This window comes from Chionomys nivalis, chromosome 11, assembly GCF_950005125.1.
Source record: "Chionomys nivalis chromosome 11, mChiNiv1.1, whole genome shotgun sequence".
Lineage (NCBI taxonomy): Eukaryota > Metazoa > Chordata > Mammalia > Rodentia > Cricetidae > Chionomys > Chionomys nivalis.
The window spans coordinates 57,377,408-57,400,715 of record NC_080096.1 but is presented as its reverse complement, the minus strand read 5'-3'; the positions used below and the strand labels follow the sequence as shown (position 1 = coordinate 57,400,715).

Sequence of the window (23,308 nt, the reverse complement as noted above, 5' to 3'; positions counted from 1 at the left end):
TTTTATCATAATTCTAGGGTGAAGTAGACTACCTCTTAGCTTTGAGTGATGGGTGAATATGCCCTCCTGTAACAATAACACAGCAAAATAAATGCAAAGCCATGTACTGCGCCATAAGAGATTTCTTCAAAGGCTGTCAGGGACTCTAAATGCACTTCAGAATCAGTGCAGTCCTACGTCAGGAATCCCAAGCCTAAGCGTGCCACTACTTTACCCTGAGGATACTTTTACAAAAGTAACATGAGTCATGACGGTCTGTACTCAACCTCATAAACAAAGAAAACAGATTAGTTACATACAGTAACCAGTTAAAACCTGGCAGGAGACACAGCTTCTTCTTCTTTTTTTTTTTTTTTTTTTTTTTTTGATTTTTCGAGACAGGGTTTCTCCGTAGCTTTTTGGTTCCTGTCCTGGAACTAGCTCTTGTAGACCAGGTTGGCCTCGAACTCACAGAGATCCGCCTGCCTCTGCCTCCCAAGTGCTGGGATTAAAGGTGTGCGCCACCACTGCCCGGCGAGACACAGCTTCTTAAGCTGCTCCTTATTACATATGTCCAAGTCAATTCAAGAGCTGCATGGCAAAGACTCAATGGACCAACGGACAGTTTCTGGATTGAGGACTCATGAGGGAAGGTGGTGCTCTTGCTGTCTCTGAGTGCCGACTGCTCTGTTCCCAAGCCTCCATGCTAGCAACTCATTTGGGATACTTTTCTTGTGAAGGGTATTATATTTCTGCCGTGGCCTTTGCTGGTTTACAGTGATACATTTAAATGAAGGTCTAAATGTTTTAGGATCCCAGTCACCACAGGACCTGCAAATGTGTATATTGTCTTTTTCCCGCTTTGTTCCAACAGCTGTACCTGATGTACGACTTTTAACCTTGGATAAGCAACACTGGCTGGAAGGGAAAAAGTAATTATTGGCTCTATAAAATAATTATTCATGACTTTTTTAAAAGACAAAAATCTCTTAGCTGGAACAGTTAGATATACTTTGAAGGCCACAGACTATCACAGCGGAAAGAAAATGTGATGACCCTTCTTGAGATAGAACTGGCATCATTTAAATGTTTTGGTATTTGACACTGATTAATATTTTACATCTTTAAAAATGTTTTGATTATTCTGCCTAGCAACTCTATAAAATCATTCAGTGAGCCATTCCTGTTTCTATCCAGGTAAGAAAAGTGGCTCCCGGGCAAGTCCTAGAATTCTCACCTAGATAACACAGAAGAGCTGGCTGAATTCCCAATCGGGCTTCTGGCTACAGGCTGGGACATCAAACACTGGGCCTGTCCAAAGGGGAAAAATAAGTGGAGACAATAGCTGGGGTGGAGGAACTTCTCCTAGAGTCAGACTCAATGTTTCAGTTATTTGCTGCTTGCTGGGTCTGTGATAAAGCAGACAAGCCCTTCCTTCCATGAACACTGGAAGACGGCAGTATAACAGACGAGAAGATGGGGAAGTAGGATTCTCCCTTCCTAGGCCCTGAGCACAGCCTGGCGTTGAAATAGAGAGCCTACAGCTAACATGTCCCGTCCTGGCAGGGTGTAGGAGGACTAATGGATCATCATTATTTAGCTCAGTCCCCCTTGAAGGCAAATCCAAGGCACACAAAGAAAACACCAGTCCATGTCCACTCTCCATCTGCACTGCCTGGAGGGAGGCCTGCACACTCAGACCACGGAAGAGCTGTGACTTCCCTACACCTTGACTGGGACTGCTTGTAGTCAGAGTGTGAGACACTAGCTCATGAAATGCTTTGAAACTCTGTCTTTAAGGAGAGAAGGCTAAAAAAAAAAAAAAAAAAAAAGTCACGGCCTATTTCATTTTTAATTTTGAATGGGTTTATGAAAGGAATTTTCCCAATTTTTCTTCTGTGGTAGGGGAGGAGGAGATTTGAAGGGGAGGTGTCAGTCCAAGGTGAGCCACGTAGGAGAAGGGCAGGTGGGGGAAAGGCCCCACAAGAACAAAGTAAGGTCATATTCTCTACTGATACGAACAGTTGGAGGAACTAGTCCATAGTGCCTCCCAAGGCAACAGATGGATCAGATGAATTAGTCACTGCCTCCCCAGGATGCTGGGCATCAAACTCTTCAGAGGGAAGGTGGTTAGGCAGGGCATCCTGCTAAAGCAAACCTGACATCTGCTTCATCTTCTCCCTCGGCCTCCAGCTCCATACGGATATTTCAATGGATCGCGACTTGAAAGCCCCACATGGACTTCTCTTTCATTATTATTATTTCAAATGCTAAACGTTATCTACTTAAGGGCCTTACCTTGGCTCCATGCCCTGACAGAAGGCAGGAGTTTTCAGCTAATAAGGGCCTGGAGGCTTTACAAGACCACAGGCGTTTTCAAAAATATTCCTACATATTCATAGTAGTCAAATTAATAGATCCGATGCCAGGCGTAAAGTGGCATTTTATGGGTAGCGTTAAAAAGCTTCCTTAAAATACAGAGTTATGAATCTAATTCAAAATCGTGTTACCTTTTCATCTCGGCTATGTGCTCTCTATTCTGCAAATGAACTAATCAGAAACAGGAATTGGCATCTCTCTCCCTTGGAAGGATATCTGGCATCCCGGAAAAGAAATCTAGGTTAAACGCATTTAACTGTTCTTCCTACAGCAACTAAGAGCTTTTTCCTTAGCTTTCTGAAGCAGTTCAACCACACACAATAAAGGCAGAAAATAGTAATAGTAATAATAAAAATAATAATATGGCTTCCGATGGATTAAAACATCTTAGCTACATCTACTTTTTTATGTGTTTTAAGCTACTGAAGGGCTGGCAGGTATTAGGGTAACAGGAAGTCACAGGTGACTAACTGTACTACAAGGTCTTCTCAACACAGGACTCCATGGCTGGGTCCTCATAGAGGCTTACATGAGGGAACCCTCACCTACAAAATCCATAAGGCAAAGAGACGCAAGCTATCAAATGCTAGCTACACATGGAAACACAGTACTTGGCACTGTGTTGTACGAAAGCAGAATAAACTATCAACAAAAACAATAAAATGCTCACGCCACTGCATTTTCACGTTATATGTTGCAGCTAAAGACATATTTCTAACATCTTGTAGCAGCACTCAAACACTGGGGAAAGGGTTTATAAATAAAGCCAACATATAGGCCAGGAGGCAGTATATTACCTGGATGCCCACTTTATTACAAAAGAGGGAAAACTTGTTTAGAGACGTGCAAGTTATAAGTACTAGCAAAGCATCAACTAAAGGCGCCCGTCATTTACTACCTACTGATTTACTAAACAATCTGCTTAGAGGGTATGCACATTTCAGAGATCGCAAAAATAATTCTCAAAGATATCAATAAGCATTTTGCTCCAGATCACAAAGCTAGTGCAACTATGAGACCCAGGCCTCAGGATTCTTTATGGAGCAGTAGCTTTTTAATATATATATATATACATATATATATATATATACACACACATAATATATATATATATATATATATATAGAACTGTCCATTGATAGATGAATGGGGCAGAGAAAACTTGGTGCACAAACACAATGGAATTATTATTATTATTATTACTCTGTCATCACAAAAGAATTAAATCCTGCCATTTGTTGTAACTGGGATGAAACTGGAAGGTATTGCAGTAAGTGGGATAAACCAGACATAGATAGTAAAATTCAGCATGTTCTTACATATGTGTAAGCTAAGAACACAGAACAGTGATTGCCAGAACATGAGAAGAGAAGGGAGCAGAACTAGAGAAAGGAAAACTAAGGGCTCTCTACGTATATAGTCTGGTAGGAGAGGTATTTTCCAGCAGTCTGTAGAGTAAGTACAGCTGATGACAACTGGTTGTCCACTTAAAGTGACTAGGGAAGACTTGAACTCAAGCCACACAAAGAAAAGATGAACGTTTACAGATGCCCTGAAGGCATCTGGTAACAGGAGCAGTGCTGCGAAGCTGAAGAACCTATGGAGTCAACCTGGAAATCGTGCGTACAGACACGAGTCACCTACAAGGTTAGCGTGGACAAAGTGGACCAAAGGACGAAGGGAAAGGCAATGGTGTGTTGTGTCTGAAGTAAGGCTTGTCCTCATTCAAGAGCAAAGAGAGGCACATCAGGTCACGGGAATGGAGCAGTCACCAAAGCCGGCTGTTAGAGAGCAGTCAGACGGAAAACACTGGAACTCATTAAATACACATCCGCCTACATATCTTATCTAATTGATGCAATTACAAGTGGGACCGACAGGATCACGTGGGAATAGCTATGCTGGCTTATGGTAATGAACCCTTCATTCAGCCTTTGCAGTGGATTGAGAGGAGCGTTCTTAGTGCAAGACTTCAGCTCACCTTTGTGTGTAACACTTGAAGGCGCTTGGCTAGGAAGAAGGACAGTTGTGCAGAACACAGCAGCGCACAGATTCCAATTTCGCGGGTCCCAGAAATAAAGACAGGAAAGACATCCATCAGCTGTCTTCACATGCAAGACAGGACACCTCTAGGACAATAAGGTTCATGCCTGCTGTCATAAACCTGGTCAAAAGCCTGGCTGAGGAGGTCCCAGGCCTAAGGCAGATAAATCCAGGACTGCTGCTTTTGGTAAACAGACATATTTGCTAAACATCATTCTAAATATTTATTTTCACACCTATATATTAGTGCTAAAATCGGCCTTGGTCGGAGAAACTTTTGTGTATTTGGTTTTTTGTTTTGCAGTGGGAAGCGGTAAACAGAGAGAGTCATAACTGGTCAACGTGCTGATAAAAAGTGAATGTTGAATGTTCAATCCTAAATGAGACATCTATAGCAACTCCCACAGGCCCAGGGAGCATCATAGAAGAGGAGCATCAGAGCCAGTGGATGAGCAGTTTTGGGAAATGCAGGCTAGGGGCTCACGAGTATGTATCCCAGTAGCTGAGGGGCTATTGGTAACTGAAGGAGAATGGAGGGTCATTTTCCTTCGTGGCTGTGGTCACTGGTAGTTTGACCGTGCTCATGCAGGCAGAACTAAACAAATTCAGAGCATTACAGGAAACAAAACAATGAGGACTTAAAGATAGGAGGGTTCACAGGAAGCGGACAGGAGAGTTGGATGTGATCAAGTTAAAAAAAATGGCTGCACCAATCTTTTCTCTTTCAAAATAGTATCTTTTTTTTCCTTATAAGAGTCAAACTCCCATCGTGAAAAATTAATTTAGGTTTAAGTTTTGCTCTTTAGAAGTCATGATGGCTCTGGTAAAACCACTCTGACTATGGAACGGCCTTCCAGCGTACATAATTAAATATGCGTTTGAGAGCAGCAGTGGTAACACAAATACAGTGACTTCTTCAAGGGAACTAACTGCACTCCCTCACCTTTGCTGTCTTGCTGGATGACTGTGCAGCTAACTCTGCGCTACCAGACGCCTCCTGCAGTAATTTTTTTAACTGATTCTTCCACATACACAGTAAACATTTAATTGCATGGTTGCAGATATGCAAGCACGGCTGCTGAGTAAAGATTGGCCCATCAAATTAAAGTTATTAAACTAATTTGTCTTGACAATTATGCAACCTGAGAAAGCGGGAAGGGGAAAACACTGTCATTTTGTACTACACACAAGTGGCATTTTACCCGTTGCAATAATTTCAAAGGCACATACAAACATTAAAGGGAATGGACTCGTATTTCACCGTGCAGACAGCAAAAACAAGGTGGTCCCGAAAGTCTCACCTTATCAGGCCTGTGCACAGTCCTCTGTAGGAAACAGGGAGGCAGAAACTTCTTTCACTTCAACATCCTGTTATTGAAATTTCTCTGAAACTATTTGCTTTTTTAAAACACAGAAGCAAATATTTGGGGATTTTCAGGCCCACATCTTTCTGCTGTCACAATAAAAGATTAATTTGTAATCTTTGCTCACCCCCCTCCCGTTATTTTCTTGTTGTTTAATATTCTTCACGGTAGAAGCAGTTTTATAAAGGGTTTTCCAAGACGTTCTGAAGAATTCCCACACTTGGCAAGTTCATGTGCTCAAACACAAAGACAGGCAACCACCACACAATCGCACCCAGACACCTTTACTTTGGTTCCCAAGTTACCCCAGGATTTTACTGTATAAAACTGATTGCACACGTGTGGTTTAGACTCCGTTAGTGTGCTTGTGTGCGAGACAAAACATCTCTTATTGATATAGTGAGTTCTCTTGCCCCTGCCCACTCCATCCCCAGAGGGGACAGACCAAAAGTCAGTGTTCCTAACTGCTCAGATATATTCACAGTTATGACTCTCAAATTATAAATATATGAATTAGTAAAGAGGAGATGTGTGTGTGTGTTCACACATCTTTGTACTATTTGACATTTGCTGAGGAGAAGTTATGGGCAGGCACAGTGCAAAGATCTAAGAAATTGTATTTAAACCAGGTCTGTCTTCAATGTGTTGAATTGATTGAAAAAAATATGATACGAAAATAGCAATTATACTCAAAGTATATATAAACTGTGGAAGAAGCACAAGGCTGTGAAGGATAACAGGTGGAAGCAATTACTTAGAAAAGCCTCAGTTAAGCAGATCATAAAAGGCTCAAACTCATTTCCCCAGAAATCCAGAATTTTCAACATTTTAGAATGAAGGAAACATGGGGAGAGGGGAAAATGAGGGAGCCAAGAGTCAGGTTTAAAAGATAAAATGCAAGGCATACAACACAGGACAAAGGACAGAAGGCATGGCTCAGTGGTAGAACACCTGACTAAGCGCGCCAAGCCCAACATCCAGCTCCCAGAGTTTCAGTACGTAAGTGAATAAATGAAATTTAAAGCACTTGAAACTGCTGCAGTGTGCAAGGAACCAAACTCTTAGCTTTAAAAAGTGGTAAGGGGGAAGGAAGTATTAGACAGTCTCCCTCTCCTTCACAGCTGCACCTCTGCCTACACATAAGGAACAAGGCAGGAGGGGCCAAAAAGTAGGGATAACAGAATAAATATCTCCAATTTACTACTTAAAAGCAGAACTACTTATAAACACACGTGTGGAAAGTGTGTGTGACTGCAGGCATCCACAGAAGCCAGAAGAGTGTCGGAACCCTTGGAGTGACAGGTGGTTGTGAGCTGCCTGAATCAAACTCCCATCTTCTGTAAGGGCAACAAGTGCTCTTAACCAATGAGCCGTCTCTCCAGCCCCTAAAACTCCTAATGAATTAGAGCCTGTGGGCACAGAACAGCTAAGGCTGTTAACACAGAAACCCTTTCTTGCAGTACCTAAGGGACAAGACCCGAAACCCCAGGAAACAATCCTCACCCCCTCCTGAAGTGTAACCTGAATCTGACTGAGCCCCTCCCCCGACAGCTCATCTGCAGAAAGTGCACCAGGAAGACACTCAAATCCAAACAGACAATGTAGGACAGGAGACTTAGTTCCCCTTGCATTTTATGCTCAAAGGGGGAAAACACAGGTAACAGATTTTATTACAGAGTATAAAACTGGGACTTCATTTGAATTCCAGTTTACAAAGTAACACAAAGAATTTGTGCGATTTTGATTTTATTAAAAATCTCCTCGGTGGCTGGATATCCGACAGCAGTGAGCATCATGAAATAGTTTATCTATGTTCATGATGCTTTTGTTCTGTTCTTTGAAAACTCTGATTTTCCCAGAGATTCACAGTGAAATATCTATAAGTAGAATAAGGTATATTGAATCTTATTAGAAATCAGGAGAATTCGACTATACAAAAAAGAAATCAACTACCATTTGATGGAATGGAAAAGATTCATTATACTATTCTATATTTCATATATATGAAAAACTTATAAATGAGAGACAATAAAAATAAAAATGGGATATCCCAATATAATTTGGCTCTTGTCTGCAAATGGATCTCATGTGTAAAACAATGAAATGGTTTATGAACAATGAAAAATACTAAAGCTAGTATTTTGCAGGCAGGGAGGCATATGCCAGAAACCCCAGCATTGGGGGACTAAGGCCAGCCTGGAATACATAGCAACTCTGAGGCCAGCCTGGGCTACTTAGTGAGACTTTGTCTCACAAAACATAAAGACACAATATTGTTCTGAAAAGGACCAATAAATTATCATTTTAATGAGTTAATATCTATTCTCTTGCCTATTTCCTTCCAGAACAGATCTGTGCTTTAGAAAATTGGGAAGGGGGGTGGACTTGAGGATTAGTAGGGTATGGCAGGTAAAGACACTATGAAGCCTAGCAACTGAGTTCAGCACCAGAGGGTGAAAGTAAGAAAATTCAACCCACAATCTTACCTTTGACTCGTACACACAGGCCACGGCACATGCATGCCCCGCCCCAAACACACATACAATAAATAAATGTCAAAAATGAAAGTGGATTACTGTTTTAAGGACATAAAGCTGGGATGTGGACAAGTTGGGGGATTCTAAAGGAAGTTGGAAGAGACTCCGGGGGAATAGATGAGTTCATATTTCATTGTAGACCTATATGAACATATTCAAGGAAGAAATTTTTAAAACTGGCCAAAGTCATGAGGCAGGAGTTGGGAGGTGACAACCCAGTCTCACCTCAGAGAGTTAGGTCAGGGTGGGGAACCACAGAACAGCAGCTCGCTATCATGAAGCAGAGAAAAAGAGGTGACAGATTCATAGACATTTTGGAAATAAACCTGGAAAGCCGGCCAACTGAAAGGAGGTTGAGGGGAGACATACTTTGCACTGCACCAATGATAGCTGCCCCTGGAAGCATCTGTATGCATCTTATTTCTGTGCTGCCCCTACTGCCCAGGGATTAGTACATAGGCAGACTACATACCAACCTACTTATGCACAGACGGGTTTGGGGATATGGCTGGGGTGAACAAGGCACAGCTTCCACTAATAAAAGACACATGAGAAATGAACTGTAGAGCTTGGTTTTCTTTCACTGAAGGAGAAATGCAGCGGGGTAAGCATGGCAGTTCCATGAGATTAGGAGGGAGAGCCCAATTCCTCCTTGTATCCATGCTCCTGTATGCTTAGCACATATTCCCACGCTGTAGTAACTGGGGACCAGACACCACATCCAAGTTCCAGCTGTAAGAGAGAAGACTCCATTCTCCATTCACACTAGAGGACTATGATGCTCTCTGTGTTTTTTTTTTTTTTTTTTTTTGGTTTTTCGAGACAGGGTTTCTCTGTAGCTTTGGTGCCTGTCTCAGAACTAGCTCTTGTCGACCAGGCTGGCCTCGAACTCACAGAGATCCGCCTGCCTCTGCCTCCCCAGTGCTGGGATTAAAGGCGTGCGCCACCACCGCCCGGCTTCTGTGTGTTTTCTTTCATATTAACAGGATGAAGACTTTGGACCTGTCAGATATTTAAATGTATCATTAGCTATTTTGCCTAGGGATTTTTCTTCCTTAAAATATATCAAGTCATTATTCCGGTTAGTAATTCTAAGATAGTCATAGATGACCAGTGCAGAGTCTACCAGAATGTTCACTGGTCAGCTCTGTCATATCCACCTAGGTTTACACCTTAATCTCAGTTTGTCAGGACAAGAGATGCTCCAGAGAAGGTCTGCTCGGATAAGAAACCGCAGATATGTGCACCCAAGACAGGTGCGCAGGCTGAGATAACAACAGCTGACCAGCTTGGGGTTCAGGCAGCGTGAGTGGACCCACTCTTTGGTAGTAACGGCAAGCTAGGGGACACTTTCAAATGTTCAAGGGTGGCCACACACTGGTGAGGCAACTCAATGGGCAAAGTGCCAGCAGCATGCAGGTGAAGGACTAGGTCCTAGGGTTACTCTTCTGTATCTGATGTAAATTACTGAATATGGCCTCCAGCTCTCCTCTGCAAAACTCAAGTGTCAGAGATGTCCTGAAATCTTCTTGCCTGAGAACCCCCGTGGCTAAATCACAAGCACTGCAGAGATGTCTTGTATGGTTTCTAAACTTGACCAAAACCCTTCACACCAAAGAATGTGTTTTCATCTTTACAGTTCCTGTCAAGAGTAAAGAAACCACGGAGCTCTGAGCAGGCCTACGGTCCTGATGAGAGCAGACACGGGCAGACACAACACATCTCATCTGTCAAACCTCTGCATTTGGAAGGAAACTATGAAATCCCTGATTTGATTACACAAAGCAAGAACTGTGGGTGGTTTACCTCTAGGTGAGGGGCAAGAGGTGAATGGCAAGTCTCCGAGACTGTCTCAACAGTGGAGGGAGCCGCAGTTAGCGTTCTAGTGTGGCTGGATCTTGACTTAAGGGTATGAGAAAACTAGCAATTAGAAACATATCACGGGGCTGGCAAGATGGCTCAGCAGGTCGAAATGCTCACCACATGCAGATCTAATCACCTGCGTTCGATCCCTATATCCCACAAGCTACCAGGAGGGAACTGACTCCCTAGAGTTATCCTCCGGCTTCCACAGCATATCAGGGAATTCAGGCACCTGCACTCACATCTGTGCATACACCTACTACACACACACACACACACACACACACACAAGTTTAGGACTCAGCAGGTTAAAACATTTGCTACCAAGTTTGACTGACAGCTTAACTTTAATCCTCAGGATCCACATAGTGTGAGTAAAAGACCCTACTGTAACCTCAGGAATAAGTATGAGGTTCACTTTTAATTAAAACAATGCTGAGAAAAACAATGGAGAAGCAGAGGAAAGCTGGAATGCAGTGAGCTCTTCATAAACTGAAGTGTGTCAGGTCACTCTGAGTGGGGTTGGCCGGACTACATAAAATCAGTTTCAGAAAGATTCTTCTTTGATTTCCAACAAAAGCATGGGCCAGGCAAATGGAAAACAAGTATTTTATAAATACATGCAGGGCTGTGACGATGGCTATCAGCGAAGTTCTTGCCATACAAGTATGAGGACCGAAGTCCATTCCCCAGCACCCCACAATGAAGGCCAGGAATGGCAGCATATCTCCTTAAACCCAGCACTGGGGAGACACAAGCAGAAGGATTCCTGGGGCTCTCTGGCCAGCCAAATGTAGCCAAATCGGCAAGCTCCAGATTCAGGGAAAGACCCTGTCTCCAAAAGCAAGGTGGTGAATGGTTGAGGAAGCCAACATCAACCTCTGTCTTCCCTGTGTACCCATACCCAACATACACATGTACACACACACACACACACACACACATATACACACACACAAATACATACAGAAACCTTGAAACAAGTTGTCATAGATTACACAACCACCAGGTTTCTGCAGTGTCTTGGTCTTTGTCTCACTTTTGCTAGGTTTTCACAGAAGACAATCCATAAAATTACCAAGTAGTATGTTCTTGCAAATGACATGTTTTTCCTTGACCTAATTAATACCTAAACGACAGGCTGTATCTATGAGCTATAATCTCACAAGGTAAGTATTATCACTAAAATCTCTATTTTATAGGTCTCTATAAATCAATGGAACCTGTCTGTCTTTTACCATCGGAGTATTGTTCTTGGCTCACACACACACACACCATGGGCATTCTTCCTAAGGTACAGTTAACAGTCAGGCATGGCTGCACTTCAGAACGAGGGTAGCCTATCTCCCTTCCTCAGGCACCTCATGTGTACAACTTTAGGTCACGCAGAACAACAGATGGGAGCCTTACACTGACAGAGCATGAAGAACCTAGTAAGACAGTACACTGATGAACAAGCTCCCTGGCACAGACCCCTCAGTTTTGCTCCTTAGACATGCTATAGATGCATACACAGCAGCAGTGTCTTAGAAATTATCTCAATTCTCCCCGCATTCCTTTTCATTTTTTTTTTTTTTTTTTTTTTTTTGGTGTTTCGAGACAGGGTTTCTCTGTGGCTTTGGAGCCTGTCCTGGAACTAGCTCTGTAGACCAGGCTGGTCTCGAACTCACAGAGATCCGCCTGCCTCTGCCTCCCGAGTGCTGGGATTAAAGGCGTGCGCCACCACCACCCGGCCGCATTCCTTTTCAGATCCAGGCTCTCAGACACTGCAAGCGGCTTCCTCTTTCTTACTGTATCACCAGAGCGTAGCATCAGCACCAGCTGACCAAAGGAAGTCAGAAAGAGGAAAGCTAAATGCCGTTTTTTTCCTTCAAAAACATTTAGTGAGCCCCATGAGATGGCTCAGTGATAAAGGCCATGGCTTCACAAACCTGACACCTGAATTCACTCCACAGAACCCACTCCCGAGACTGTCCTTTGAACTAAGCACACACACTAATAATAAATTAAAATATAAAGACAGTAAGCACCGCAGTTCTTTATTTCAGTGAAGACGATACATACTGTCGACACTGGCCATCAATATTCTTTCATATTGCTTCCACTTTCCAACTCCACAGATCCCACCCAGACCTTCCTCTCACTGAGCCATACTTACTTAAGAGAACATGTTAAATTCTAACTGTGTGCCACTTGGACGGCCTAACATGGCATCGCACAAAGAAGCAACAAAATCATTTGTGTTTTAACTATGATCCAACATCTGTACACAAAAATATTACAGTAAAACATGTTCAAAAGAAAATGTTTTCCATAACATAAAACTATGGGGAGGGGACGGGATGGAAGTGGAAGAAGGAAGGAAAGGGACAGGAGGGAAAAAAAAACAGAAATGGAACCACAGAAGAAAGGGGACCAAGCAGTGGGAAGAGAGGCAAGGGTTGATACTGGAGAGGGATACATGAGCAAAGTATAATGCAGAAAATGTACATAAAAATGTCATAATTAGGCCCATTATTTTATATTCATATATATAAACACAGGGGAAAACTTTATTTAAAACATTGGAAAACAAACAAACAAAACACCCTCAAGGGCTGGGGAGATAGTTAGGTGAGCTGCTTGTAGGAATGAAGATCTAAGCTGGGAACCCAGTACTCATGTGAAAGACGGCGGGGCAGAAGACATTGACAACCCCAGTGCTGGGCAGGCAGAGACACAAGGATCTCTGGAGCTCATTAGTCAGTCAGTCTCGCTGACTGTCTCAAAAAGTAAGATGGGGGGCAAGCAGAGAAAGACATCTGATGTCAGCGTCCAGCCTACACTCACCGTGCATACACATATGTGCACACCCCCACCCCCTACACAAGGACTCAGAGTCCGAGGGTGGTTTGTGGTATTCTAAAACAAATAAAAGACTTCAGAGCTGAGTTGGTGAAGCTCTGGCTTTAATACCAACATAGCATGTACTGGCACGGCTGCTCCAAAATCTCAGTTCTTGGAAGGCACAGGCAAGAGGATGAGTGGCTCAAAGTTATCCCTGGCACTATAGAGCTCAACGCCAGTCCAGGAGGAGGAGGGGGATGATGATGATGGAGGGGTCTCATAATAAAGCAAGGATCTGTGATTCTAAGTATTGCTGTCCCTTGTTAGGGCGTGTTTACTCATTTTCTTGATTGGTTAGGGAAGTACCGACGATACACTTCTAAGGAAGATGAAGGAATTTGTCTTTTCTGTATTACACACTGTATGTCTTCCTGCTCCAAGCCTCCTCACACACAAACATCCCCCATTTGGGGTGTTTTTAGAATTCACAGGCAAAAGTATTGTCTCTAAACACTTAAGTAAATGCTTTTCCGTTTTCTCCTGCCCAACAGAAGAACCTTTGACATTTTCTGGAGCAGTTCATTGTGCTGTCACCTTTAGTGACCTAAAGAAGCCCCGCAGGGGTGATTTTTCTTTGTGGACCATGACAGAGCCTTCAAAGTTTACAGTCATAAATTGTTGCCCACTGAGAACAATTTCTCAAACTTGTTTAAATAATTACATAGCCAGAGAAGGTAACCACTCTCTCCCTATCACCTAACGTCAAGAATGCACAGCCCTTATAAACTTACAAAATAGAAGCCAGAGTCCAAAATGAGCCTCTCAATTGGGGGTTGCGGGGAGGGCATTTGCTATTTGGTGGCACCTTCTGGGTAGGCTTGATATTGCAGCTTAGCTCTGTGGAACATAAACTCCCGAGCAAATGCAAGTGGGGACTATTTGTGAGCAAGGGAATGAGTCAGAAGACACTTTACAGTGAGCAGCTGTCAGAAGACTCGGCAGCTCCCGCCTCTGCCTCTCTGCCCCAGCCACCCACTGAAAGGATCAAGCTTATGTGTGTGTCACCACACGGGGCCAGTTTCTACAACCTTTAAACGTGCCAATCTTGGGTCATCGCTGAGCTTTCCTCTCCTCGTCTACAGAATGATAGCCATTGTGACCTTTAGTTCACAGAATTGTGCTGAGGACTTAGCAAGGCAATTAGCATGGGAATCGCTCAGGACAAGTCCAACTGTACCTGTGGGACATTCCCTTGGTATGGGACAGCTAGTTCTGCAGAGACTGTGCTGTGTCTAACGATGAGAGAGAGCACAATTACACAGGAAAAATAAAACGTGAAATAGTACCCTGCAGAGGTGGGTGATGAAATCCTTTCAAAGATCTAGAATGTACTGGAAAGGATGCCAGACCAGTGTATGTGAGTGACAATTGCTGGTGACAGCCAACTATATGACAAAGTCCTTTGTTTACAACCTTTGTAACCCAAGGATCTTTAGGAATTACTTAATTTAAAGCTAAGATATCATACTGAATTTAACCTGTATTGAAAACAAGGGAAGTAGTTGTTATTTTTTTTTTAAAGATTATCTTTATTTTAATATTTATTTATTTATTTATTTATTTATTTATTTATTTATTTTGATTTTCGAGACAGGGTTTCTCTGTAGCTTTTCTGGTTCCTATCCTGGAACTAGCTCTTTTAGACCCGGCTGGCCTCGAACTCACAGAGATTCGCCTGCCTCTGCCTCCTGAGTACTGGGATTAAAGGCGTGCGCCACCACCGCCTGGCTTTATTTTATTTTTTTAGGGGCTGGAGAGATGGCTCAGTGTTGAGAGCGCTTGCTGTTCTTGCAGAGGACCTGGGTTAGGCCCCAGCAACCACAGAGCTATTTACTAATGTGTGTAACTCCAACTCAGGGCCTCCAACACCCTCTTCTGGCCTCAATGGGTAGTAAGTACACACATGATACTCATACATACAAGCAAACAATCATATACATGAAAACTAAAAATTAAAAAATCTTAGCTACTTCTTACCCTTATCTGACTTCTTCTTTTTAAAATCAGGTCCACGAATGAATCGGCGACAATGTGGTTGGCTGGAGCATATCATCACCGATCTGATTCCCTCCAACCAGAAAACAAAGAGCCCGTGGAGATGGCAGGTGAGGGTGTCCATTCATACCACAACGTTCACTTTCATCCACTTGTTTTAATGAATGCTCTACACCCAGCTAAATATGCCAAGGGTAATAAAGAACGGTCGCCCCTTCAGGTAATTCCACCTTCAGTTATAAAACACAGAAAATAGGAGCCCAGAATGAGAGGCTCCCCCCTGGAGCGAGACAGCCCCTAATGAATGGCCTCTCCAGCTGGAGCTCCCCAAACACAGCCTTTACAGCTCCTGCATGCGCAGGAGTTACAAGTCATTAAAAAGCCACTTTGAAAACACAATAAAGACCTTCTTCTCTGCTGCAATGCCCTTCCTTCCACCACATAAAAACCTAAGGCCAGGCCTTCAGCAGCAGGACACTTACTGCCAGCCCCAGACAGTTTAAGGAGGGCAATGAACAGGGTGGGGCGCGAGGAAATGAGGTGCAGCAAAAGACGGGATGTTGATTCTCTTTCTGTCTCCCTTTTTCTTTTTCAAAGAAACCCCTGCTACCGTGGTTTGAAGTATTGCCCCCCCTTGTCCACTGGGGATGGGGGAGGGTGTCAGAGGGAGAGGAAGCCGCCATATGCTGAGATTTTATTTTTCTCCCTCATGATTTCTATCCAAGAGAACACTTTGGTCAGTCAATTCCACAGAAGATATGGCTGAAATCTTACTCTCACACTGCAACTGGAAAGAGAAACGTTTTTACCACATGTCATGTGTCCATCCTCAAGAAAAGATGATGGAACTGACCACGACCTGTACATTATGATTAAATCTCTACAGTGCAAAAGAAAAGGCATGAAGGCAGAAGATGGGGAAATGATCACTGTAACTAGACCCAATCATAAATAGCCATCTCAAAATCTTATGTGCTATTTTTCCTACATTTCTGCTACGAATACCAACGTTGCCCCCTCCCACAATCAATCACTCAATTCCATAGGCTTCCTTTAAAACACTCACATAAAAAGCAAATGCAAGCAAGAAACTAAGAAATTACAGAAGGTGTGAATTATTTTTATTATCCATTAAAATATGTGCAGCTTAATAAAAAACCACAATTATAAATACCATGTGGATAATGATATACCCAGACTCTCGCCTTTCTCGACTACTGTACATAACGGTCACCAGCAAGAGCAGATGCTTGGCAGTCAGCAAGGCCCAAGCGTCAGCATGCAGCATCAGAAATAAACTCTACACCGGGGACTGCTTGCCTTGAAGCAGGGGCTCTTCAAACTTCCTAACAGTGGGATCCTTTAATACATTTCCTCATGTTGTGGTGACTCCAAATCATAAAATTATTTTCATTGCTATAATTTTTGCTACTGTTATGAATCATAATGTGAATATTTTGGGAAACAGGTTTGTCAAAGGGGCTGTGACCCACAGGTTGAGAACCACAGTCTAATCCAAGTGCCCAAGGTTCCTCGGTGTAAAGTATTCTCGATCCAGCATCCCCTTAGCAAGTTACCTCTATCTGCCTGCTCTCTTGAGTCAGGACTCTTCTTTCCACTCCCTCCTTCTCCTATCCAAATTCCTCTGCAGGGAAAGTTATTGATGAACTTTTTTTGTGTGATAAAATTAAGTTTCTTTGAAAATGAAAATTTATCTAAAGAATCACAAAGATTCAGAAAGAACTCCTTTGGTTATGTTAATGGAACTCGATGATGAATCATTTCTGGATATGTTCTCTTTTACCATGAAGGTAGGGGAGCAGAAGAAGGAAGAGTCCAATGTCCTACCTACTGCATTGCTAGGCAGAATAATCTCTTTGATCACATTTAATACAAACCTAAAAGATCTTGTGAAATCCTGTCTTAATTTTTGTATAAAATCACACTTTGACCCGTATTTTTCCCATGACCATGCCATCGCAGGACTACCCCAAGACAAAATGGCACGTGCCAATTATCCCCATCCCCTATCATATAGAGCTACACTTCTGGAAAAGGGAGAAAGCTCTGTGGTCCCTTCTTGAAGACCAGAACATCTCTTTCAGGGCCAAGGTTGTGAAGCTCCTCAGAAGCCAGGTTACTCACAGCAGTAGCGAGCATTTTTTTCCTAATTAGTGTGTTAATGGCTTTACTAGGACTGATTTAATTTTCATAACACTCCCACAGCACAGATCAGATGAGAACCTCTGAATATTACTGCCCAGAATCCTCATGGCACCAGGACACAAACACAGGCAATCATCAACACTGGCAGGCTTCCCATCACCTGTCTCATCGTCACCTTCCAACAAATACGAGGCCTCTGGAAAACGTGCAGCAAAACTGTGGGCACTGACCTGGTTTCCCTTTTTTCATATACAAAATACACATGCAAATCTGACCAAAAGGACTTGTACGAATGAACGAATCAACAAGTTAGGTTCCCTAATACTTCTTGATATAACTGATTCTTACATTTTGTTTCTACACAGACACACACATTAGCTAGGGATGATAACTGTAATTCCAGCACTTAGGAAGCCAAGGCAGTTGTGTGATGGAGGAGGGTCATCTTTCTATCTGTTGTTTTATTGGTTAAGTAATAAAGAAACTGCTTGGCCTCTGATAGGACAGAAAATTAGGTAGGCGGAATAAACAGAACAAAATGCCGAAAAAAAAGAAGCCGAGTCAGTCAATCGCCATGATTCTCACACTCCAGACAGACACAGGTTAAGATCCTCCCTGGTAAGCCAGCTCATGGTGCTACACAAAATATTAAAAATGTGTTAGATCAATATATAAGAGCTAGCCAATAAGAGGCGGGAACTAATGGGCCAGACAGTGTTTAAAAAAATACAGTTTCCGTGTAATTATTTTGGGTAAAGCCATGCGGACAGCCGGGTGCTGGGGACGCAGCCCCGCCGTACATATTACAACAGTTGTGAGTCTGAGGCCAGCCTGGACTAAATAGTGAGTTCCAGACAAGCCTGGGCCATGGAATGGGGACCTACCTCAAACAAACAAATAAAACAACAACCCCAGTCTTACTTGGTTATGGAAGAGCTTCTTTAAAATACTGTTCCCTTTAATTTTAAAAAGTCTATACCAAATGAAGAGAAGTCTGATGGCACACACCTTTAATTTCAGCACTTGTGAGGTTCAGGCAGGTGGATCTCTGGGTTCAAGGCCAGGCTAGTTCCAGGCTACAGGCAGGGCTACACAGAGAACCCCTATTTCAAACAACAAGAAGACTACACTGAGACAAGATGTCCTCACAGACATATCAGACATATAATTGCTCCCCCCAGCCTTCTGTTGGTTGTTGTTGTATGTGTGCTGTATCAATATATACATGTACAGATATGTTTGTGGATATATGTGGAAACAAGAGGTCAACGCTGGGTGTCTTCCTCACTCAGCACTTTTCAAATAAATTTTTAAACATTAAAATATAATTACATCATGTTCTCCTTCCCTTTTTCTACCTCCAACCGCTCCCTTATTCCCCTTGCTCTCTCCTGAAATCATAGTCTCCTTTCCTTTACTTATTACGTCTTACACACACACACACACACCCCTAAATATATGACTTGCTCAGTTTGTGTTGTTTTCAGGGCTGGCCACATGGTATTTATTGAACAACCAATTAGGCTTTTCCCCGAGGAAGATGATTTCTCCCTCTCTCAACATTCCTTAATTGCCTGTAGTTCTTTGCCTATGAGCAGGGCCCCTATGAGATTGATTGGTAATACACTTTTTTTCAGGTCTTATTCACACACACACACACACACACACACACACACACACACACACACCCAGACAGGACCTCTAATTGAACCTAGAGCTCACCTCTGGCTACACTGGCTGATGAGCAAACTCTGGGGATCCATTTGTCTTACACCTCACCCTAGATGGGTGAAAGATGTGTCCTAGCACACATAGATTTTTCTATAGGCACTACAGATAAAACTTCAGGTCTTCACACTGGTGTAGCAAGCCCTTTTAAGATTGACCCTCTCCTTAGACTATTCTGTAGCTTTCTTAATTCTCACACGTACTTCTTTTCTCATTTCCAGTATCCATGCTCCATCTAAGCTTCCTTACTACCCCATCCACACAAATGAACATAATCAAATCTTAAGACTTGAAAGGACCCGGGAAAAAACGGGTCATTGAATCACCTGTACTCAGAGGCCAACAAGTTCACCTCCCTCCCTGAGACAATGGGAACTACGTTTCTAAAGCTGAGAGTGGTTCTGGATGCTTGGAAAACATTACAGTTCCTGTGGTGCTGTCCTGAACACAGGTGAGATGGCATATAGGGGACAATCTATATGGCATATAGGGGACAATCTATATGGCTATCTAAACCGCTGGATAAGTTGAATTCTAGTTCTCTCAGCACGCTTTACTAAGGGCAAAGCTTCCTGAATTCATGGCTTAAAGAATTAGACCAATAGCAACAAAATAAAAGTACTGAGTACCAAAAGACGTATAAGGAAAGCTCAGTTGTTGAGTTTTATACCTAAACAACACTCAAAAACTTTTAAATGCTTTGCTGAGCTACACACAGCACATGGCAGCCATCCCTTTTGTGATCACTGGTCTTACGTCCCCAATAATTCTAAAAACTTACTATCCACTGTAAGTAATTAACAGTTCTAACTCTTGGCTTTCAAAGAGCTTTTAGGGGATCCATTTGGATGAACATACCAAGCTGAATAAGACTTTTATTAAAAGAAAGGCACGTTTTATAAAACACGCCTAAAGAGGAAAGAACAAGGGATGAATAAAAGAACAGGCAGAAATACCCAAGGTGGAGAAAGCCCATGTGTGACAAACGCATGCGAAAGAGCCACAGTGCCTTACAACTGCCCCGTGGTCTGGCAACAAATCAACAAGAAAGGGGCCTTTGAAAATTCTGATCACTGAAGAAACACATTCTTTCTAAAGTAGAATCTCCATAAACCATCACTTACTCATACTAATGACAATGCATTCTGGTTCTTCTAATGCTGGTGATGACACACTAAGTTGATCTCATAGTTTACCAGTGACTCACAGCCCAACTCACAGCCTTCTTTCTAGAAAAGTCATAACATTTCAGAACACAGAGAGAGTTGCCAAACTCGACTCTTGACAGATTAATCACATGCTGAGAGCATTTCAGGGTGATCGGAAACAAACACTGAATACACATAAAAGTAGTATCTGCATTACGAATACGTCTCAAGCTAAGAGGGAGGTTCGGAGCAAACAGGGAAAAAAATACTTGGGTGAGCAAAATAACTCTTACCATTCATTTTCATTTCATAATCTGTAAGTCTTTAATCTTCCCCTAGCGCTGAACAAATCACTCAGTCCATAGCATTTTGAGTGACACAAGCTTCTAGTCTGATCTTTGATAAGAAGTTTGGATTAGCCCTACAGAATATGAGGAGGAGGTATCCGAGAAAACTGGAACTGGCACCTTGTCCTGATTCTAGCTGGCTTGTGATATACAACAGTACAAACCCAAGTCAGATAGGAAAGGCCTCCTATCCTTCACCAGTATTTAAGGAAGGGACATCTACAGTAAACATCACAGGACAGAAAGAAAGGTATTGTAAAGCAGTCAGTGACCTAAAGCTAGGTCAGTGACCTTGACCTAGCATACTGACAGCCAAAGAAAGAAGGATGTCGGAAGAGGATGGAACCTCGAAGCAAGTGAAAACAGAATCAAATGCCCTCCAACCGTCCTATCACTAGATGTGTAAGATTGCTTATGCGGGTAAGAGGCTAAAACAGATAACTACAAAATCCCTGCCGGCCAACTCTGCAAATCTGTAATTATAAGCTCACATCACAATATCAAGCAACTGGGGTATTAGATGGTGAGATGCCTTCTCAGGCATCCAGAAGATAATCCTGCCCACCAGCAAACACGCAGCAGACTATGCATTCCCTCTTTCCCAGTCAGGGGCTACCCCGTGAAGAAAAAGACAGCTTGATTTTCAAACTGGAAATAGTTTTATAGGTACATATGGATATCAAAATTTCAATATGCATAGTATGCAGGTACAACAAAGCTTCTTTTTAACTCTGTTAAAAATACCAGCACTAGGGCCGGGGTCTGGCTTAGGAGGAGAGTGCTTGCTTGTCAGGCAAGGCCTTGGTTCAGTCCCTAGTACCACACAGAAACACAGCAAACTGTAACCAATTCTCCATTTATTTTTTTTTCTCTTTGAACTTGTTTTTCGATTCCCTTCAAGCTTGAATGCTTGAACACAATTTAAGTCAGCAACCAGTACAGAGCACAACAACAAAGCTTGCAAGGGCACTGAACCTTTATGCTGCCGTTCAAATAACCTTTAATGCATTGTGAAATATATCTTTCCTTAACTTCAATTATAGTCTAAAAACCTTCACAGATTCCTCAAGGATTGCATTTCCTTCTTCCCATTAGTTAAGGAAATTCACTTTTAGGCTACACCCCTTCCTCTTTTCTGTAGGGACAGTGCCCACGTTCTCTCATTCCATACCATGAAGCTCTCCTGAAGGGAAGGAGGGGGGCCCAGGGCTACTCACGTCAGATTTTGAGGACATATTCTCCTCCACGTCTGAGTCATTGGGATCCACGATATCGTCAAAGGGCGGCAACGTTGACCTCTTCTTCTCCGACGTCTCACTCTCGACTTTGACCTTCCCCATCTTGACATGAGATTTATCTTTTATCTGTTTTTTGTCAGCAGAACAAGTGAGTATCAGTGGTGGTGCACTAGAAAAACTTTTAAATAAAGCCTCCGAACTGCTCTTTTTCCTCTTTTTGGCTGAGAGTTCTTCAGAATCAGAAATGGGGGGCCTTTTACTGGGAGCCTTCTTATCCTGCTGTCCACTGGTGATGGTGAGTAAGTTACTGTCTGCTTTTGGCTCTTTTGACATGGGTTTAGGTTCCTTGAAGGCCATCTTAGGAACTATTTTTTCTTCTTTCAGTGGTTTGTTTTCTTTGGGTTTCTTGGAGGAGTCTTTGGAAGATTTGTTGTGATCCCTGGAAGGTTCTTTGAAGGCACTTTTATGTTCTCTGGAGTCTTTAGAAGGTTTTTCCTTGTGCTCCTTCATTAATTTGTGAGGCTTTGAAAAACTGGTACTACTGCTGCTGCTGCTGCTGCTGCTGCTGCTGCTGCTGCTGCTGCTACTACTACTGCTGCTGCTGCTGCTGCTACTGCTGCTGCTGCTGCTGCTGCTGCTACTACTGCTGCTGCTGCTGCTGCTGCTGGTATGAATGCTCCTGTTAGGGTCCTGCAAAAAGGAGAAGAGAATCAAACTCTCAAAACAAAATAGTAACGAACAGTCTAAAGCGGTGGTTCTCAACCTTCCTAATGCTGCGACTCTTTAACACAGTTCCTTATGTTGTGGGATCCCCAACCATAAAATTATTTCACTGCTACTTCATAACTGTAATTTTGCTACTGTTATAAATCATAATGCAAATATCTTATATGCACGTTATCTGATATTTAATCTCCAAAGAGGTCTCAACCCATAGATTAAGAACCCTTGGTCTAAAGTCAACTTCTTTGAACTCCAGCTATACAAAATATCCATCTTTTGCTTTCAATCCATCCCTAAAATACCCAATACTTTAACTGCAGTTCAGTGGGTAGGAATAATACATGTGAGAAACATATATAAGAGAGTTATTATGATCAGAGAATTTCATAGGACAAGCTATCTCTTCAACCATGGAAAGACAAATTTTATAATCAACAAATGCTAACAATATGCTTGTTCTAGAAGAAACAAAAGTGAGTAGCACATGGCCCCACTAATAACAGTTATGGCATAGCTATCTATGGTTGATGGCCACGGAAAGCACCACCTATAAAGTATGTAACAACTAAAAGAAGGGGGGCTGCTGAGTTCTGCTGAGAGCATGGGGGAAAAGTACATCCTAACTCTAAAGAAACCAACAGAGGAACAAGTAGCATAAGCAGGCTACTGCTATTAGAAACAGAAGAACAGGTAGCATTAATTGACCAGAATGAAAACTCAAGGAGCAACACAGACTGCATTTGAATAGCAGCGCCTAGGTACAGCACAAGATTGAGACAGAAGCAGAAAACAGTCAAGGTAACACAACGAAGCCAGGTTACACGAAATCCTAAACATCTATGCCAACCATAAAGTCACCAAAAGAAAGAATTCTTAATGTAAGCTAAAAGTTTTTTAAGTCAAATTTTTATC

The 23,308-nt window shown here is 42.6% G+C and overlaps 1 protein-coding gene across 2 annotated transcripts in view; it reads right to left on the bottom strand.

The window, feature by feature from the left end:
• Positions 1-23,308, bottom strand: part of Mllt3 (MLLT3 super elongation complex subunit) — a 269,185-nt gene that overhangs the window by 43,824 nt on the left and 202,053 nt on the right. For both annotated transcript variants that reach the window (XM_057785470.1, XM_057785471.1), the window contains exon 5: positions 21,653-22,363. In XM_057785470.1, the coding sequence (XP_057641453.1) occupies positions 21,653-22,363 (711 nt within the window). The remainder of the gene's footprint in view (positions 1-21,652; positions 22,364-23,308) is intronic.